At 42.2% G+C, this 19560-nt stretch overlaps 2 protein-coding genes across 5 annotated transcripts in view; both read right to left on the bottom strand.

Annotated features, from left to right (window-relative positions):
* Positions 1 to 14501, bottom strand: part of bap1 (BRCA1 associated deubiquitinase 1) — a 53024-nt gene extending 38523 nt beyond the window's left edge. For both annotated transcript variants that reach the window (XM_078414381.1, XM_078414382.1), the window contains exons 1-4: positions 14412 to 14501; positions 4885 to 4914; positions 4670 to 4724; positions 2962 to 3094 (exon numbers count right to left, since the gene is read on the bottom strand). In XM_078414381.1, coding sequence (XP_078270507.1) covers positions 2962 to 3094; positions 4670 to 4724; positions 4885 to 4914; positions 14412 to 14448 — 255 coding nt within the window. In that variant the 5' untranslated portion in view covers positions 14449 to 14501. The remainder of the gene's footprint in view (positions 1 to 2961; positions 3095 to 4669; positions 4725 to 4884; positions 4915 to 14411) is intronic.
* Positions 14502 to 15213: 712 nt separating this feature from the next.
* The window catches only part of amt (aminomethyltransferase), a 32802-nt gene continuing 28455 nt past the window's right edge, over positions 15214 to 19560 (bottom strand). The window contains exons 9-10 of one of the 3 annotated variants that reach the window (XM_078414379.1): positions 18585 to 18780; positions 15215 to 16417 (exon numbers count right to left, since the gene is read on the bottom strand). In XM_078414379.1, coding sequence (XP_078270505.1) covers positions 18602 to 18780 — 179 coding nt within the window. In that variant the 3' untranslated portion in view covers positions 15215 to 16417; positions 18585 to 18601. Of the gene's footprint in view, positions 18781 to 19560 lie in introns of all 3 variants that reach the window. The other 2 variants (XM_078414378.1, XM_078414380.1) reach the window with 2 other exon arrangements.

Genomic DNA, 19560 nt, shown 5'->3' with positions numbered 1-19560 from the left:
AAAAGGCAATACGGGGAGAAAAGATGAGGTACGCGGGTAAACTAGCCAGTAATATAAAGGAGGATAGCAAAAGTTTTTTTAGGTACGTGAAGAGGAAAAAAATAGTCAAGGCAAATGTGGGTCCCTTGAAGACAGAAGCTGGGGAATTTATTATGGGGAACAAAGAAATGGCAGACGAGTTAAACCGTTACTTTGGATCTGTCTTCACTGAGGAAGATACACACAATCTCCCAAATGTTCTAGGGGCCGGAGAACCTAGGGTGATGGAGGAACTGAAGGAAATCCACATTAGGCAGGAAATGGTTTTGGGTAGACTGATGGGACAGAAGGCTGATAAATCCCCAGGGCCTGATGGTCTGCATCCCAGGGTACTTAAGGAGGTGGCTCTAGAAATAGTGGAAGCATTGGAGATCATTTTTCAATGTTCTATAGATTCAGGATCAGTTCCTGTGGATTGGAGGATAGCAAATGTTATCCCACTTTTTAAGAAAGGAGGGAGAGAGAAAACGGGTAATTATAGACCAGTTAGTCTGACATCAGTGGTGGGGAAGATGCTGCAGTCAATTATAAAAGACGAAATTGCTGAGCATTTGGATAGCAGTAACAGGATCATTCCGAGTCAGCATGGATTTACGAAGGGGAAATCATGCTTGACAAATCTACTGGAATTTTTTGAGGATGTAACTAGGAAAATTGACAGGGGAGAGTCAGTGGATGTGGTGTACCTCGACTTTCAGAAAGCCTTCGACAAGGTCCCACATAGGAGATTAGTGGGCAAAATTAGAGCACATGGTATTGGGGGTAGGGTACTGACATGGATAGAAAATTGGTTGACAGACAGAAAGCAAAGCGTGGGGATTAATGGGTCCCTTTCGGAATGGCAGGCAGTGACCAGTGGGGTACCGCAAGGTTCGGTGCTGGGACCCCAGCTATTTACAATATACATTAATGACTTGGATGAAGGGATTAAAAGTACCATTAGCAAATTTGCAGATGATACAAAGCTGGGTGGTAGTGTGAACTGTGAGGAAGATGCTATGAGGTTGCAGAATGACTTGGACAGGTTGTGTGAGTGGGCGGATGCATGGCAGATGCAGTTTAATGTGGAAATGTGTGAGGTTATCCACTTTGGTGGTAAGAATAGGATGGCAGAGTATTATCTGAATGGTGTCAAGTTAGGAAAAGGGGACGTACAACGAGATCTGGGTGTCCTAGTGCATCAGTCACTGAAAGGAAGCATGCAGGTACAGCAGGCAGTGAAGAAAGCCAATGGAATGTTGGCCTTCATAACAAGAGGAGTTGAGTTTAGGAGCAAAGAGGTCCTTCTGCAGTTGTACAGGGCCCTAGTGAGACCGCACCTGGAGTACTGTGTGCAGTTTTGGTCTCCAAAATTGAGGAAGGATATTCTTGCTATTGAGGGCGTGCAGCGTAGGTTTATTAGGTCAATTCCCGGAATGGCGGGACTGTCATATGTTGAAAGACTGGAGCGACTAGGGTTGTATACACTGGAATTTAGAAGGATGAGAGGGGATCTTATCGAAACGTATAAGATTATTAAGGGGTTGGACACGTTAGAGGCAGGAAACATGTTCCCAATGTTGGGGGAGTCCAGAACAAGGGGCCACAGTTTAAGAATAAGGGGTAGGCCATTGAGGACGGAGATGAGGAAAAACTTTTTCAGTCAGAGTTGTGAATCTGTGGAATTCTCTGCCTCAGAAGGCAGTGGAGGCCAATTCTCTGAATGCATTCAAGAGAGAGCTAGATAGAGCTCTTAAGGATAGCGGAGTCAGGGGGTATGGGGAGAAGGCAGGAACGGGGTACTGATTGAGAATGATCAGCCATGATCATATTGAATGGCGGTGATGGCTCGAAGGACCGAATGGCCTACTCCTGCACCTATTGTCTATTGTCTATAGATCAATCAAATTATATTCTATTTGCCATGTCCTTGTGCATTGACACCCCTATATCCCTCTGAAGTCCCTCACTCTTTTCACACTCTACAGTGCCACAAAGCTTTGTATATTCAATGTTAATATTCAATAACTAAAGTTAATCTTAAGAGAATTGCAAAAGAAATTTAAGGGTAGGATATTAAAAAATACATCGACATTAATGATGTGGAATAGTCTGCCACAAATTTTGTTAAAGATATTTCATAAGATTGTATTGGGCAGGATAGCTCAAGAGGAGAAAATTACTGGCACAGATTTGATGGGGCAGAATGTCCATTTCCATACCAGTATATTGGGCAATGCTATAATTCCCAAAACAGTCATAAGCAGAACCATTTGTGCCATCTTTCCAATCACAATTTCCTCTGCGAGCAGTTATCAATCTGAAATATAATGTTCATGAGCAGGTTTAGGACAGCTGAAGCACTAATTTGTTTGTCCCTTTTCTCTCATGAGAAAATTATGATTGTTTTGGATATGGTTCAACAAGATTTAATGATACTTTGTCAATGCCACCCCAGGTTTGTCCTTTCTTCAATGAGTTTCAGCTATTTAATAAAGGCTCACAATAGAAAGGTGCAGATGTTAAATAATGATATCGCTGTTGGATCATATTAGCTGTGACGATCACCATCGTCAACTAGTCTGCTGTGACCCAAGAATACCTATTATGTGAGGTACCTGATGTTTTTAAAGGAACAAGAAGTGCGGGAGATGACAGCAAACTTCTCAGCTGAAAAACCCAATGCACCTTCCACATAGATAACACTTTTGAAAATACTGAAAAAGAATTGGACTTTAGCTGAAGTAGTAACTTCCAAAAGAGAATTGTATCAATAACTCCCATGGAAAAATTAGCAGCATTGTAGGAAAGTGGGAATAATTGGATGGCTGTTTCGAATGCACTTGTCCGATCGCCTCATTTTGTGCTGCATGATCCAACATTCTCGATTGTCCTACCAGCCTATGAGTATGAGAGACGACTAATTGACATGTCAGTGCTTACCTGGTGAGCAAAAAACATGTCATTAACAATTTCTTCATCGAACACTGATGTTTCATCCACTAGGGGTGTTACTTTGCGCCGTGACCTCCGTTCTTCAATCCATTTAAATAGAAAGATGAATCCATATACTGGGCTGGAAACAAGAGGACAAGACCAGTAAGGGACAGTATATTCTTTATCTTATAAATGCCGAGATCACATTAAAAACCTACATTTAAATAACCTTTGTTTATACTGAAAAACTGGTATAATTAGATTTTTAAATTGCCACTGAGCCAATGGAGAAAGGTGGACTTAGGAAGGGCGATGGAAGAGCACTGGAGCCAATGGAAGGATTGCCAGAACTTTGTTGTTTTAACAGCCCTCTTCACATTTCAATTCAATTTCAAGATTAGCACAAAGATGTTAAATGGGGCCTAAACTGTCTGTAACCCGATGGCAGAATGGAGCTAAGTGCCTCCATTGGTAGAATCCGAACTTTGGCTGCAAATAATTATCAAGGCGAGAACAATGCCAAAATCTTAGTAGAAGGGGAGGTGGCAGTGCTAAAGAATGGGGAGGGGACACTAGAAAGAATGGCTGTATTTCTACAAGACAGCAGAGTACATGCCAAAGGACAAGAAAATGGCAATTGTAATGCACTTTTCCAGAAAGAGTGTCTGGAAATGCCAGGCAAACACAGGCCAACGAGTTTAACTTCTTCTCACTTTCTTCAAGTCAAAGGTGTAGCCATGTCCCTTCTGAGACAGAGAGTCCCGTGTGGAGACAGAGAAATTGAGAAAGGTGAGAGAGCTGTCGGAGATAGTCTAAGTGAATTTGAGGGCAAAGTGGAAGTTAGTTTTAAAACTGACGCAATCAACAATTTCTGAACAGGTTCAGGAGTTAGCCCCAATGCAGCCATTGATATCCTGGAGAAAGAGCTGGGGGATGGTCCCAGCGTACGTTTAGATAACTGTTCGATGTGCGCAATAAAAAGACAGGCATAGCTGGGGTCCATGTGAATGCCCATGGCTACACCTTTGACTCGAAGAAAGTGAGAAGAATCAAAAGAGAAGGTGCTGAGGGCGAGGACCAGGCAGAGGAAGGTGTTAGTAGAGGGGAACTGGCCTACAAAGAGATTAATCAGACTGGATTTAAGGTCTAGAATTTAGAAGAATGTGAAATGTTCGCATTAAAAATACAAACTTTTTAATGGGCTTGATAGTTAATGCATGAACGATGTTTCGCTTGGCTGGGGTGTCAAATCTTAAGACAAGGGGTTGGCCATTGAAGACAGGGATGAGAAGAAGTTTCATCAAACAGATGGCAGTGATTCAATGAAATTCTCTCACCATTAAGGTTCAGTCGCTAAAATAATCCAGAGACTGATTGATTTTTTTGATTTTAAGGATATCAAGGGATCTGGGGTCAGAGCAAGAAAATAATATTGAGGTAAAACTAAGACATAATCTCATCAAATGGCAGAGCAGGTGCGTAGGGATGAATAGTGTACGCGTTTCAATAGAGCATAAGAAAATAAAAGTAACAGCTTGGTAAGACACATCTGCTTGATGAAGAACCTGTTTTCACTCATTATCCAAATGCATGCAATGGGTGTGGGCACTTGGACAGTTAAAAACGAAGTTGCTTTTGAAACTAATTGATCAGTTACTTTGCTGAGGAACAAAGAAGAAAGAAGAATGGAAGTATAAAAAAGTTACAGACTTACTCCTGAACCTTACAATGCAAATCATAGATCTCCTCCACTTGAACGCCTTTTACACCTGAGGTGAAAAGTAAAGCTTAATTAGTTTGGATTTTTAAAAAAAGGCTGAAATATCACACTGTGCAGTTATTTCAGCATATCCTAAAATAAAATCTCTAAAATCAATAATAGCAAACTTCTTGAATCTTAATGAAACAAAGAAAGCGAAAAATACTTACCAAAATCCTCTACCAGCAGGGTGAAGAGCCCTGAAATGGAGAAGAGATAAACCATGAATAGAAATATTTGTATGAGACAACATTGTGATTGGTGTTGGTAATAATCAAGATTTAAACAATTTCAATTGAACATAACCCTATAACAGATTTTTGGACAGAAAACAATTTGTGCTATCCCCATTTGAAGTATAAGAAAATCCAACATTATAAATCCTGATTTGATACTTCCATTCTGGCCTAAATAACACATTCTACCAGTGACTGCGTGGGTTTTCTCCAGGTGCTCCTGTTTTCTCCCACATTCCAAAGACGTGCAGGTTTGTAGATTCTGCAAACTGCTCCTATTGCTTAGGATAGAACTAGTGTATGGGTGATTGGTGGTCGGCTTAGACTCAGTGGGTCGAAAGGCCCGTTTCCACGCTGCATCTCTAAACTAAATTAAACTAAAAATAAACACAAGGTTAATATATATTATTCCTAACAGATATTAGGTGTTCTGGCAGCTGTGGGAGCAATATGTCATTCAATAAATTTTAACATGATAAGCCTGTTGCCAAAGTGGTTTATAATAATGGCTTACAGTATTTTACACTTCAAGACACTCCAACCATGATGCCTCTTTGAAAATGCTAGCCAATTACGTGCGGCATGGTGGCATAGCGGTAGAGCTACTGCCTTACAGTGCCAGACACCTGGGTTCGATCCTGACCCGAATGCTTGTCTGTACGGAGTTTGTGCGTTCTCCCTGTGACCTGCGTGGGTTTTCTCAGAGATCTTCGGTTTCTTCCCACTCCAAAGACGTACAGGCCTGTAAGTTAATTGGCTTGGTATAAATGTAAAAAAATTGTCCCTAGCGTGCGTAGGGTAGTGTTAATGTGCGGGGATTGCTGGTCGTGGCGGACCCAGAGGGCCGAAGGGCCTGTGTCCGCTTTGTATCTCTATACTAAACTACTTCCACCCCCCATCTATTTCCCAATAGTTCTCCAAAATTCTACATTCACAATTAAATTCTCTTGGAGTGTCTCACAACCCGGGTTTAATCCTGACCGTTGGTGTCACCTGTGTGAAGTTTACATGTTCTCCCTGTCTGCGTGGGTTTCCTCCCACATTTGTGGCACAGTAGCGCAGCTGGTAGAGCTACTGCCTCACTGCACCAGACTTCTGGATTCGACCCAGTATTCTTTATTGTGGTATCAGTCTAAATTACATTGTCCAAGTGAATGTGGTGGGATTCAAACCACAACCGTATGATTTATCTTCCCATTCCCATACTGACCTTTTTGTCTTGGGCCTCCTCCGTTACAGAATCCACACGCAAACTGGAAGAACACCCCATATTCTGCTTTGTTAGCTTACAACCTAACGATCCAAACACTGAATTCTCCAAATTTAGGTCACTACATAACCCCACCACCATACTTCTTCCCCCATATACCCATCTCTACTTCTTTCACCCCCCCCCCCCCCCCCCCTCCCCGGTGCCTTACATGGGCTCGCACCTAATTCTCCCTAATTCTTTCCTGGATTCCTTACTCTAGCTTCACAATTCACAGCTCCTCAATCCTTTTGTCTCACACCCGTTTTTTCGCCTCTGGCCTTTGTCCAATAATCTGCTTTTCAAAAAACCCTCCTCACCTATATCAACATGCCAAGTTTTGTCTTGAAAGAAAACTCTTTCACCTTTCTTTCCACCCTTCTACAATAAGCCTGAACCCGCAACGTCAGATTTATGTTCTCCTGAGATGCTGCCTGACCCGCTGAATTACTCCAGCACTTTGTATCAACCTTTATGATCCACATTGATCAAATTGCTTTCAGTTAAATACAGACCATGTTTGGAACCTGTGGAATTCCTCTTCCGAGTCATTTGTCATTGCTTTTCTTTCAAGCACACCTTTTCTTTGCTCTAATTGCTGTCTCCCACTCAGCCATCTGTAAGAGTGCTGTGATTGCACAATTCCGTGAATTATTTAAGATTACTGAAGGGTTTGGGCCAACGCGCTAAAACCTGTGTGACACAAATCAATCAACCACACAAGCTGTGCTGTTTTCTTACATTTCCGGAGGTAAACCTTTGAATTAAAGTTATTTGGTATGGAAGAAAGTAATCAGAAAATAATTCAGGCATAAACAGAGCATGTCTTGTTGGGAAATTAAAAATGTTCCTATGGGGGAAGATGGAACAACTCAGGTCTCCTAGTGACTGGATCAATCAAACTGTTCTAACCTCAGTCCAGGTTGAGTGTTAAAGGCGGCAGACCTACACTCAAACCTTTATGGTCAACTGGCCTATAAACATGTGAAGGATCAAACAGAAGATAGTCGAGAGAAAAAGTCAACTTTTCAGGTCGAGAAGCCAAAAATACAGAGTTTTTCTTTATGCATATTATTTGACCTGCCGGGTACTTCCAGCATCTGTAGAGAATACTAGAGTTCATATCACCACATGCTAAAATTATCAATGCAGCAGGAAAGAGGCCGTTTAAGGCTATCACTTGGATTGACGAGACAAATAAATTATTGGGACTGTGAAGATGAAGAGCATCGGAAGTAGGAGAGCTAAAGATTAATTAAAGAGCTAAAGTACTCCAGATGGAACAATGCAGGGCAGGACGGAAAACTATTATAGGAGATTAGCTAGCATCAAGAAATAGCAACATGCAACAGCACTGTAATATAGCACAGTCAACAAAGGCAATGAGTGCAGGGAGGTCATGGAGAATGAAAGGACAGCAAGGTAAAGAGGGAATCTTTGTGACTCTTAATAAATATTTAGTGGACCGGCAGGAAAATAAATCTGTTAGAGATTCAAACCTATAGTAATGAAAAAGATGGTACAGTTTTGGCAAGAAACAACAAAGACTTTGGAAATAGATTTGAAAGGGAGGGGAGAGCACCCAAGAAGAAATAATTTTACAATTTCAACTAGCAATGAGTAGAAGGTATCACAAAATGCTGGAGTAACTCAGCAGGTCAGGCAGCATCTTGGAGAGAAGGAATGGGTGACGTTTCAGGTCGAGAACCTTCTTCAGTCTGATGTGGGTCTGAAGGGTCTCGTACCGAAACGTCACCCATTCCTTCTCTCCAAGATGCTGCCTGACCTGCTGAGTTACTCCACCATTTTGTGATACCTTCGATTTGTACCAGCATCTGCAGTTATTTTCCTACACAGCAATGAGTAGAAGGTGATTTGAAGCTTCATGGGTTTGCCCTTGAAAGCACAAGATTGGTCTTGTGAACAAAGCAAGTGCTAAGAAGACATGAAGAATGACAGAGGCATGGAATCATACAGCATTGAAACAAGCCCCTTGGCCCACCGTCCATTCACACATTGTTTGTTCCCACCAATTCTGCTCACATTGCCATCAACTTCCCCCATATTCTATTATTCACCTACACATGATGGGCAATTTAAAGCTGTCAATTAACCCCCATATTCGCACATCTTTGCGATGTGAAAAAAATCCAGAGTATCTGGAGGAGTCACAGTAAGGACATGCAAACTCTGCACAGACAGAACCTGAGGTCAGGGTTGAACCTGAGTCGCTGGTGCTTCGAGGCAGCAGCTCCATTAGCTGTTCCATTGTGCCGTCCATGATAGTTGAAACATGTGAACCAAGGACCAGAGAATTGAGTGGGGTTACGATGATTTGTGGAGAAACCTGGTTATATGAATAATGAGAAGAGTGGGAAAATAAAAACAAATCTATGATAGAACCGAGGTACAGTTGTACTGTTTTACGTTAAATATAACCCAGGGAATATTCAGCAAGTCAGGCCACATCTGAGGCAAGAGAAAAAGGTAACGTTTCAGGTCAAAAACCCTTCATCAGTTGTAGAATAGGGTACCATTTTGTCAGAGAAGAGCATGTAAAGGCTTGATGTGATTCACCCAGATTCAATACTGAACTATTAAGTGATATGCCATCTATTCTGTTCCATTTACACCAAATGAGCAAAGATATGCATTGTAGTCAAATAGAGGGTGCAAGATTCTTACAGGGTAAAAGACATCTAAAGCAAAGTTCAACGTTTTCCACATCTAAGATGATATAAGGAACAACACCTTCCAAACCATGGGTAATATAGTGGGAAGACACAAAAAGCTGGAGTAACTCAGTGGGACAGGCAGCATCTCTGGAGAGAAGGAACATGTGACGTTTCGGGTCGAAACCCTTCAAACGGGTTAGGGATAAGGGAAACGAGAGATATAGACGGTGATGTGGAGAGCTAAAGAACAATGAATGAAAGATATGCAAAAAAGTAACGATGATAAAGGAAACTGTAAGCTGTTTGTAAGGTGAAAAAGAGAAACTAGTGCGACTTGAGTGGGGGAGAGGGATAGAGAGAGAGGGAATGCCGGGGCTACCTGAAGTGAGAGAAATCATAATCCATATCACTGGGCTGTAAGCTGCCCAAGCAAAATATGAGATGCTTTCCCTTCAATTTGCATTTAGTCTCACTATGGCAATGAAGAAGACAGAGGACAGAAAGGTCTGTGTAGGAATGAGAGATCCATTGTCTGTGCAGCAACCGGGAGATCAGGGTGGTTCACGCGAGCTGAGCGAAGGTGTTCCGGGAAACGATCACCCAGTCTGTGTTTGGTCTCTCTGATGTATAAGAGTCCACATCTTGAACAACAGATACAGTAGATGAGGTTGGAGGAGATGCAAGTGAACCTCTATCTAACCTGAAAGGACTGTTGGGTCCCTGGACAGTCGAGGGAGGAGGTATAGAAGTTCTCTGACGACTCTGCCATCGTTGGCATCATCATAGACGACGATGACAGGGCATACAGAGAACTGACCAGGGACTTTGTGGACTGGTGTCAGCGGAACCGCCTCCGGATCAACGCGGGGAAAACCAGGGAGATGGTGGTGGATTTCCGCAGGCGCAGCCACGTCCCCACGACACCGGTGAACATCCAGGGAATGGACATCGGGAGAGTGGACTCTTATAAGTACCTGGGTGTTTACCTTAACAATAAACTTGATTAAACTGAAAATATCAATGCACTGTACAAAAAGGGCCAGAGCAGACTTTACCTGCTGAGGAGACTCAGGTCCTTTGGAGTGCAGGAGGCACTCCTAAGGACCTACAACACTGTGGTGGCATCAGCCATTTTCTATGGAGTGGTCTGCTGAAGCAGCAGCATCTCAGCAGCGGAGGGGAAGAGACTTGACAAGCTGATCAGGAAGGCCAGCTCTATCCTGGGTTGCCCCCTCGACTTAGTACAGGCGGTGGGAGAGAGGAGGATGATGGCAAAGATAACATCGCTACTGGACAACGACTCCCACCCCATGTAGGACACTGTCACTGCACTGAGTAACTCCTTCAGTGACAGACTCCTTCACCCCAAGTGTGTGAAGGAGCTATCGGAGGTCCTTCCTTCCTGCTGCTGTGAGACTGCACAACCAGCGCTACTCCCAGCAGACCAGTTAATAGTAACAGTTTAAAAAAACACAGTAAATGATGACAATTATTTATTTGTTATTACTTATCTTTATTTTTATTTATAACGAATGTCTCTTGCTATCCACTTTGCTGCTGTAACACTGCAAATTTCTCCGGTGTGGGACAAATAAAGGAATATAATATTATTATATTTTAGTGACAGGTGTTTGTATTTACAGAGGAAGGTGCAAAAGTAAAGCCTGCAGCATCACAGGGACTCCTCTCACCCCTTCCAATGTCTATTTGACCTGCTGCCTTTCTGAAAAAGGCTGAGGAGCATTAGCTACAGAACCACCAGGTTCAGGAACAGCTTTTTCCCTCAGGCTGTTCATCTACTGAACTGCCCCACCTGACTCGGGGGGGGGGGGGGGGGGTGGGGGGGTGGGGGGGGTTAGCACCTCACCTAGCACTCTGCACTTTATAATCTCATTTAATGTGCAATCAATAATTTACCTGTTCTAATTGTTGGTTTTAAATTCACCGTTTACATGCTTTAAACTCTAGGTTAAATGCTTTACCTTTTACATGCTTTAATCCCCTGTCTATATGTATTGTATTGTATTGCACTGTCTAATTGTATTGTACTGTATCGTATTGTACCGCACTGTCATCCGCTGTCTATATTTTTTGCATTTGTATTGCACTATGGCCTCCGGAGGCACTCTGTTTCGTCCCATTCGTTGCATGATCTGTAAGGACTGGTATGACAAATAAACTAAACTAATCAACTAATCTTCTGGGGTTGCTGGGGAAGGTGCCTGGGGAGGGGGTGGTTTGGGTGGGAAGGCATGAGTTAACCAGGGAGTTGCGAAGGGAACGGTCTCTGAGGAAGGCGGAAAGGATGGAGATGGGAGAATGCGGCTAATGCTGGGATCCCATTGGAGGTGGCGGAAATGTCGGAGAATTATGTTGTATGCGACGGCAGATGGGGTGGAAGGAAAGGACTAGGGGGACTCTGACTCTGTTGCGACTAGGGGGATGGGGAGCAAGGGCGGAGCTGCGGGGTACCAAGGAAAAATGATTGAGGGCCTCATCCATGATGGGAGAGGGGAACCCCCGTTTCCTAAAGATTGAGGATATCTTGGATGTTCGAGTATGGAACACCTCATCTTGGGCACAGATGCAGCGTAGACGGAGGAATTGGTAATAGGGGATAGACAGTGGGCATACTTTTCATATTAGGATGGGCCAGAAAAAAAGTTTCCAAATCAGAAATGGTACAATGGTAACATTTTATATTTTATAGTCTTTCTATAAACAAGTTGTTTTACGGTAATTTACAGTAACTTCAATTTATGGGTGGCACAGTGGTGCAGCAGTAGAGTTGCTGCCTTAGAGACCTGGGTTCGATCCTATAAGGAGTTTATGCATTCTCCCTGTGACCGCATGGTTTTTTTCCAGGTGCTCCTATTTCCATCTACATTACAAAGACGTGTAGATTTGTAGGTTAATTGACTTCGATAAGTAGTAAAATTGTCTCTTGTGTGTGTAGGTTAGTATGTGGGGTGATTACTAGTCAGCATGGACTAAGTGGGTCGAAGGGTGTTTCCACACTGTACCTTAAACTAAACTAAGCGATTTGAAGACATTCACATAGTCCAACCCTCTGAATGCTCTCATCATTCAACCACAGTAGTACAGAAATGGAACTATTATTTTACAGAAAAGCTACAAATAATTAACCTGTCTCCTAAAGCAGAAGAATTGGCAATTGTGAGGTGCATCATTGACTTAATAAAAAATCTTAACCTATAAAATGTAATTTTCATTTTTAAACCTATTGTTGGAGAGGTTTAAAGCAGTGATTGATATGCTTCTTATAAAGAGTAAATAAAACATTTTACCGCTCTTTCAATAACTTCGCCACCTATTAATCAGAAGGGGTAAAATTTAACTGGGTTTAATAAAAGACATTGCAGAATATAACCAAATAAAAAACTATTAGAGGAACTCGGCGGGTCAAGCAGCATCAGTGGAAGGAAATGTGACGGACATTTTGGATTGGGACCCACAGTCTGAAGAAAGGCATTGATCCAAAACATTGATTTACCTCCACAAATGTTGCCTGACCCGTTGAGTTCCTACAGTAGATTCCAGCATCGCCTAAATTAAATACCCATCATTACATAGCTTGGATTCTAGAGTCAAAGAGGAGGCAGAGGTGACCATAGTTTTGGTATTAGTTTGCTCATTTGCAGACTTGCCTCAGTCTATCTTTCCTAAGGTTCAGGTTAACTAAAATTCTACTTTCCTAATCTGCACTGTCCGACTTACTGATCATCTCTGTGCACCTCATTTTACACTGGCTCTGGTTACAGAACACCATTTGAAAATTCTCAGCGTTGTTTTTAAATCCCTTTATGTCTTTCCCCACACTTCATTAACCAGCCTCACAAAGATGAAATTTGTGCTCTTCCAAGTCTGGTTTCTTGGTCACATCGAAATGTAACTGTTCCATCTGAAACCAAAATTCTGAGCTCTGTCATTCCTCATCAGTGAACCTCAATTTCCTTTAAGGTTCTTCATCAATTACTTTTACCTTTTTGATGATCTTCCCTAAAATCTCCTTCTGTGGCTTTAGATAACATTCTAGTCAAACATCCGGGAAAAATTTGCTCTACTCAATACAAGTTGTTGCTCAGACTAAAATATAAAATATGCTACTTTTCTGCTTCACAAGAACAGAGGTTTACGTGCAGGGATGAGGCACCGTGGGAAATATACATATTGTTTAAAATCACCATTTCCTATCCTATATTTGCCACTTTTCTTCAGAAACAACTATGCTTTGACTTTTTAGTTAATTGGGTAACTATTCCGCTCACATTAGATCTTTCATTCTTCAATCCAAGGGGGGGGGGGGGGATCCCAACACCCAGACTCTTGTCTACATCCATTTCTTATAGATTTATTTCAATTGCTGCCTGGACAGTCTTTTCCCCAACATATGAAGATCACACATTGGTTGGCAATATTTAAAAAATTTGGAGTATTAAAGTTCAATACTACATACACCTTTCTGCAGGAGTTACTCAGTGCAAAGTAGGATCTTCAATACTAGGTTCCTGGCATGCTACTGCTCTGCCCTTGATAACCTGAACCTAGAGAGTGGTGAACATAGCCTAGTCCATCACAGGCTCATCACCTCCTTTCATCTTCATAGGGTGTTGTATCAGGAAGGCTGGAAAGATGCCTGCCACCCTGGACATTCCCTTTTCTTGCTCTACCTGGACAGACAACATTTTGGATTGGGACCCACAGTCTCAAGAAAGGCATTGATCCAAAACATTGATTTACCTCCACAAATGTTGCCTGACCCGTTGAGTTCCTCCAGTAGATTCCAGCATCGCCTAAATTAAATACCCTTCATTACATAGCTTGGATTCTAGAGTCAAAGAGGAGGCAGAGGTGACCATCGTTTCGGTATTAGTTTGCTCATTTGCAGACTTGCCTCAGTCTATCTTTCCTCAGGTTCAGGTTAACTAAACCTGGGAGACATTACAGGAGGTTGAAAGACCCGATGTCCAGACGTAAGTTTATTCCCCGCGATTATCAGATTCCTGGACATACCACCTACCATACATACCATTCTGGGAAGTGTTGGTTACCTTATGTGTTTTACACTGCTTGTTTGTATGGCAATCTTTGCAGAATTTTGCAGCTTTACATTCACTGCATTTATTGTTGGATCATTGTCAGGTATCTTGTTTACTCTGTGAGCTTCATACGAACAGGGAATATCAGTGTACCCTGGCATGTGTGACGATAAACTCTGAATCTGAAGCCAATGATCCCCCCTACCACACCGATTCCAATGCCCAGGGTTCACTACAAACTGGGTTACACAGACATTCCTGTTTTTCTGGGCAAATGCCAGACTTTGCCAGTGGTTAGTCTCCAAGGCAACCCCGGCAGCGGGGCAGCGGCTGCCAGAGGCTGGGAGCTGCTTCATTCACTCAGCAGGGCTGCGGGGTACAGGTCGGGGCTACGCCCCCAGCTTTCTTGGTTTCCCCCATTCCCACGGTAGTTACCCACTCCTACAGCTGCCTAACATCCCCTCGCTCTTCACTCACCCGGGTCGCTCTCCAGCTCCAGCCAGCCTTTATTCATGTTCTCGCCCGCTCTCCATCACTCCCACAACCCAGGCCCGGCGCAGGAGCAGGCCGCTCTACGTCATCATCCCGCGACCTGCGCACGCGCACTAACCTCGACACTGCCCCTCAGATCGCCATGTTTGTGCGGGGCAAACACATTGAATTTTGTTCCTTGCCCACCACTTCCATTAATTTGGTAGGCCAGTGCAGTGGTTAAAGATTAGATTATAATGGGAAAAAATTGTTTTGCAAGTTCTGGCATTAAAATAGTAATAATTTCACTCCATCTAACTATTGTAAACATATGCAATATTTTATATATGTGTGGTAAATATGTAAAGGAAGTGTGTAGGAAAAAAAACTGCAGATGCTGGTTAAAATCGAAGGTAGACACAAAATGCTGGAGTAACTCTGCGGGTCAGGCAGCATCTTGGGAGAGAACGAATGGGTGACGTTTCGGGTCGAGACCCTTCTTCAGACTGAACGGAAATATGTAATATGGCAGCTGTAAAGTTATAGGGAGAGGGCAAGGAGCACAACAATTAACTAGGAAACAGAAGAGATTAAAACATATTAAAGGATGAGGTGGGTGGACTGCAATAAACCAGATCTGGAGATCTGGAGAGAATTGAATAAGAAGATAACTGCAGATGCTGGTACAAATCGAAGGTTTTTATTCACAAAATGCTGGAGTAACTCAGCAGGTCAGACAGCATCTCGGGAGAGAAGGAATGGGTGACGTTTCGGGTCGAGACCCTTCTTCAGACCCTGAAGGAGAATTGAATATCCTTGTAAACTGGTGCATGTGGGAGAGCATTGGAAACTGTTGGATTGTGTAAATGTAAGTAGCTAAAATGAACAAAATTACTTCAGGTAGATGTAATGTAAAACATTATGTTTAAAAGACTTGGTGATCCCAGTTCCGCAAAAATGAAAAAAAGACAGTGCTGGAATAACTCAGTGAGAGACATCTCTCTCCTATCTACAAAACATGCTGACTTTACCTCATCAAACTCCTCTCTATCCAAATGTATATCTATCATCCTTCAAAATCCAACCCGTAATGGGGCAACCAGAGCTTCACACAAATGCAGTCTAACCAAAGTTTTATAAATAACTCATGCCCTACCAACTGAGATTCACCACTGAGCCACAGATTACTGTGCGATTCTATATTTCGGTACTTCCACTGATAACAATGCAGATGATAATCACAGACCTCTTCAGACTATAAACTGTTCACAAAAACACTGGAATTTATTATTAAGAATACGATAACTAAGCAATTAAACATGCTTGGGTAGAGGTTACTCTGGCAAAGTCCAAGGTTGTAAAAAATTATTTTTTACATTTTTTTATTGCCAAGGACTGCAAATGCAATGATCATTAAATATACTCAAGGTAAAGCTTGATACATTTCTCCACTGAGGTAATCATGAAAAACTGTCAGAAAGATATTGAAGTAATTGATCAGACATTATTATATTGGATTATAGCACAGACTGGGAGGGACAGTTCCTCTTTGTGGTTATTTTATGACTCAAACCATAATTTTTTTTCTATTCTCTTCTATTGAAGCGCATTAAAACAAAAAGACATTGAAAAACATTTAATATTAGCATTTAATTAAAATGGATAAGATGCTCGACTATATCACAGTTAAAATAGTGACTGAACATAATCTGTTTTCCCCAACATTCACAGCACGCTTTTTTCTTAAAACATGACCAAAGTGCACAATTAAAAGAACCAGAGAAGTAATTTCAGGAACATTTGATGCTAAACATGGGTTTAAAAATTGTTCAGTTTAAAAAGGAGGTTGAGAAAAGAAAGGAAGCCAAGTGGATGTGGATGAATGAAGCCAAGTGAAGCAAGTAGTTTGAAGTGTATGGGAGAGATTGAGTGGGAGACATGACTGCAGGCTGTCATTGGAAATGCTGGTTCCATCCCATTTCCTCAATGCAGGTTGCTTAAATTTTATTATTCTGTAAATACATTAAAAAACAAACATACAAAAATCAATATTAACATTTTTGCACAGAGGTTTGAATGGTATCAAACAATTCCTGCAAACAAGGCACTCTATTTGTTAAAATCACAGAAATGGCTGCAGACGAAGTTACCATCTCACATGCAAATACATTGTTTTTCATTAAATTAGTATTCATGTCATCATTCAAATCTTGCAGAAGCTATTCTGCAGCACCAATATCTTTCTTTAGGTGCAGAGCATTCAGAAAGTATTCAGAAAGTGTTCCACATTTTGTTACGTTACAGCCTTATTTTAAAATGGATTAAATTCTTTTTTTTTAAATCATCAATCTACACACAATACCCCAGAATGAAGAAGCGAAAACAGGTGTTTAGAAATTTTTAAAGAAATAACTGAAATATCACATTTACGTAAGTATTCAGACCCTTTGCTATGACACTCAAAATTGAGTTTAGGTTCACCCTGTTTCCATTGATTATCCTTGAGGTGTTTCAACAACTTGATTGGAGGCCACCAGTGGTAAATTAAATTGATTGGTCATGATTTGGAAAGGCACACACCTGTCTATATAAGGTCTCACAGTTGACAGTTCATGTCAAAACAAAAACCAAGCCATGAAGACGAAGGAATTGTCCGCAGACCTCCGAGACAGGATTGTGTTGAGACACAGATCTGAGGAAGGGTATAAAACAATTTCTGCAGCATTACAGGTTCCATCATTCTTAAATGGAAGAACTTTGGAACCACCAGGTGGTCAGGGAGGTGACCAAGAACCCGATGGTCACTCTGACAGAGCTCCAGAGTTCCTCTGTGAAGATGGGAAAACCTTCCAGAAGGACAACTATATCTGCAGCACTCTACCAATCAGGCCTTTTTGATAAGAGTGGCCAGACGGAAGCCACTCCTCAGTAAAAGACACATGACAGCTCGCATGGAGTTTGCCAAAAGGCACCTAAAGGACTCTTAGACCATGAGAAACAAGTTTCGTTGGTCTGATGAAACCAAAACTGAACTCTTTGGCCTGAATGCCAAGTGTCATGTTGGAGGAAACCAGGCACCGCTCATCACCTGGCCAATACCATACCAACGGTGAAGTATGGTGGTGTCAGCATCATGCTGTGGGGATGTTTTTCAGCAGCAGGAACTGGGAGACTAGTCAGGATTGAGGGAAAGATGAATGGAGCAAAGTACAGAGAGATTCTTGATGAAAACCTTCTCCAGACCTTTCTGGACCTCAGACTGGGGCGGAGGTTCACCTTCCAACCGGACAACGACCCTAAGCACACAGCCAAGACAATGCAGGAGTGGCTTTGTGACAGGTCTGTGAATGTCCTTGAGTGGCCCTGCCAGAGCCCGGACTTGAACCCGATCGAATATCTCTGGAGGGACCTGAAAATAGCTGTGCATCGATGCTCCCCATCCAACCTGACAGATCTTGAGAGGATCTGCAGAGAAGAATGGGAGAAATTATCCAAATACAGGTGTGCTAAGCTTGTAGCGTCATACCCAAGAAGACTTGAGACTATAATCGCTGCCAAAGGTACCTCAACAAAGTACTGAGTAAAGGATCTGAATACTTATGTAAATGTGATATTTCAGTTATTTCTTTTTAATTACTTTGCAAACATTTCTAAACACCTGTTTTCGCTTGTTCATTCTGGGGTATTGTGTGTAGATTGTTGATAAAAAAAGAATTTAATCCATTTTAAAATAAGGCTGTAACGTAACAAAATGTGGAAAAAGTGAAGGGGTCTGAATACTTTCTGAATGGACTGTGACTGACATAGCACCTAATTAACATTGCATGTTAATTCACAATTGCAGAATCAAAGATTAGTTCACAAAGGATAATTATCAAGTGTTTGACTGAAGGAAGGCAACCCCACCAGCAGTGGTGCAGTAGAGGTGATGGAGGTAGAAGCCCTCACCGTACTAGATCAGTACGTGAAGAGCCATGTCCTGCAAGGCTACAGACATAGTGCTGGAAGCCGGGATTTGGTTGGATTGGTGTTTTCTCTTGGCACGGATTCAATAGCCTCCTTTCATGTTGTAAATTTCCTACGATTCTACGAGGTCAACAGCTAGAATTTGTAAACCAGATACCATACCAAACCACCAGCAATTGTATAAAAGTATGAAATTAATCTTGGCCATCTCACATATTCAGTCAAGGGAGTCACTTCACAGTATAATATTTAGTGGGAACAAAAGGCATCTTGGCGACAACTGCATCTACAATCTTCTTCCTAACTTCCACTTTTATTGGCGTGCCCAGCTTGCCGTATTCCGTGTCCACGTATCCCATGGCAACGTTCTGCTTCAGACATGGAGAGGGGCAGCCACTCGTCACTTCCCCTGTGCATCAATGGAAAACAGAGGCCAGAGTTGTTTAGTCCTTTAAAAAACATTTGTCTTTCAGCAAATTGTTCTGAAATTCATTAAGTTTCCTACATACACGGAGGTAGACACAAAATGCTGGAGTAACTCAGCAGGACAGGCCGCATCTCTGGAGAGAAGGAATGCGTGACGTTTCGGGTCGAGACCCTTCTTCAGACTGATGTCAGGGGAGTGGCAGGACAGAGATAGAATGTAGTCGGAGACAGTAAGACTGGTGGGAGAACTGGGAAGGGAGAGGGGATGGAGAGAGAGGGAAAGCAAGGGCTATTTGAAGTTAGAGAAATCAATGTTCATACCGTTGGGGTGCAAGCTACCCAAGCTAAATACAAGGAGTATTTGTATCTAGATCTCTTGCAAACCAGCACAGCAACTCCACCGTTCCCTTTGAAGCTGCAGACTTTGAATGGGCCACGTAATAACTAGAAAAATCGCACGACAGTGCTTATTTTGAGCCCAGATAGAGAGAAAAGCAGTTAATTCTCTAGTATCTATTATAGCGCCCTAAGATAGTGCCAAGTGAGAAGGAATCTTTTTTGTCCATTGAGGGGAAAAGGATGTGTGTTTAATTGATAACAGCTCTGACAATGCAACATTCCTTCTGTGTCTTGTTCCTTTAATGCTTCATGGAGTGTCAGCACAGAGTATATGGTCAAGCCTCAAAGGGGGAAGTTAAACTCATAATCTGACTCAGGCACACATGCTACCCACTCAGTGTATGGTATACCGGACATCATCAAC

This window comes from Rhinoraja longicauda, chromosome 17 (assembly GCF_053455715.1).
Source record: "Rhinoraja longicauda isolate Sanriku21f chromosome 17, sRhiLon1.1, whole genome shotgun sequence".
NCBI lineage: Eukaryota > Metazoa > Chordata > Chondrichthyes > Rajiformes > Arhynchobatidae > Rhinoraja > Rhinoraja longicauda.
This window is presented reverse-complemented; position numbering and strand designations above follow the sequence as displayed.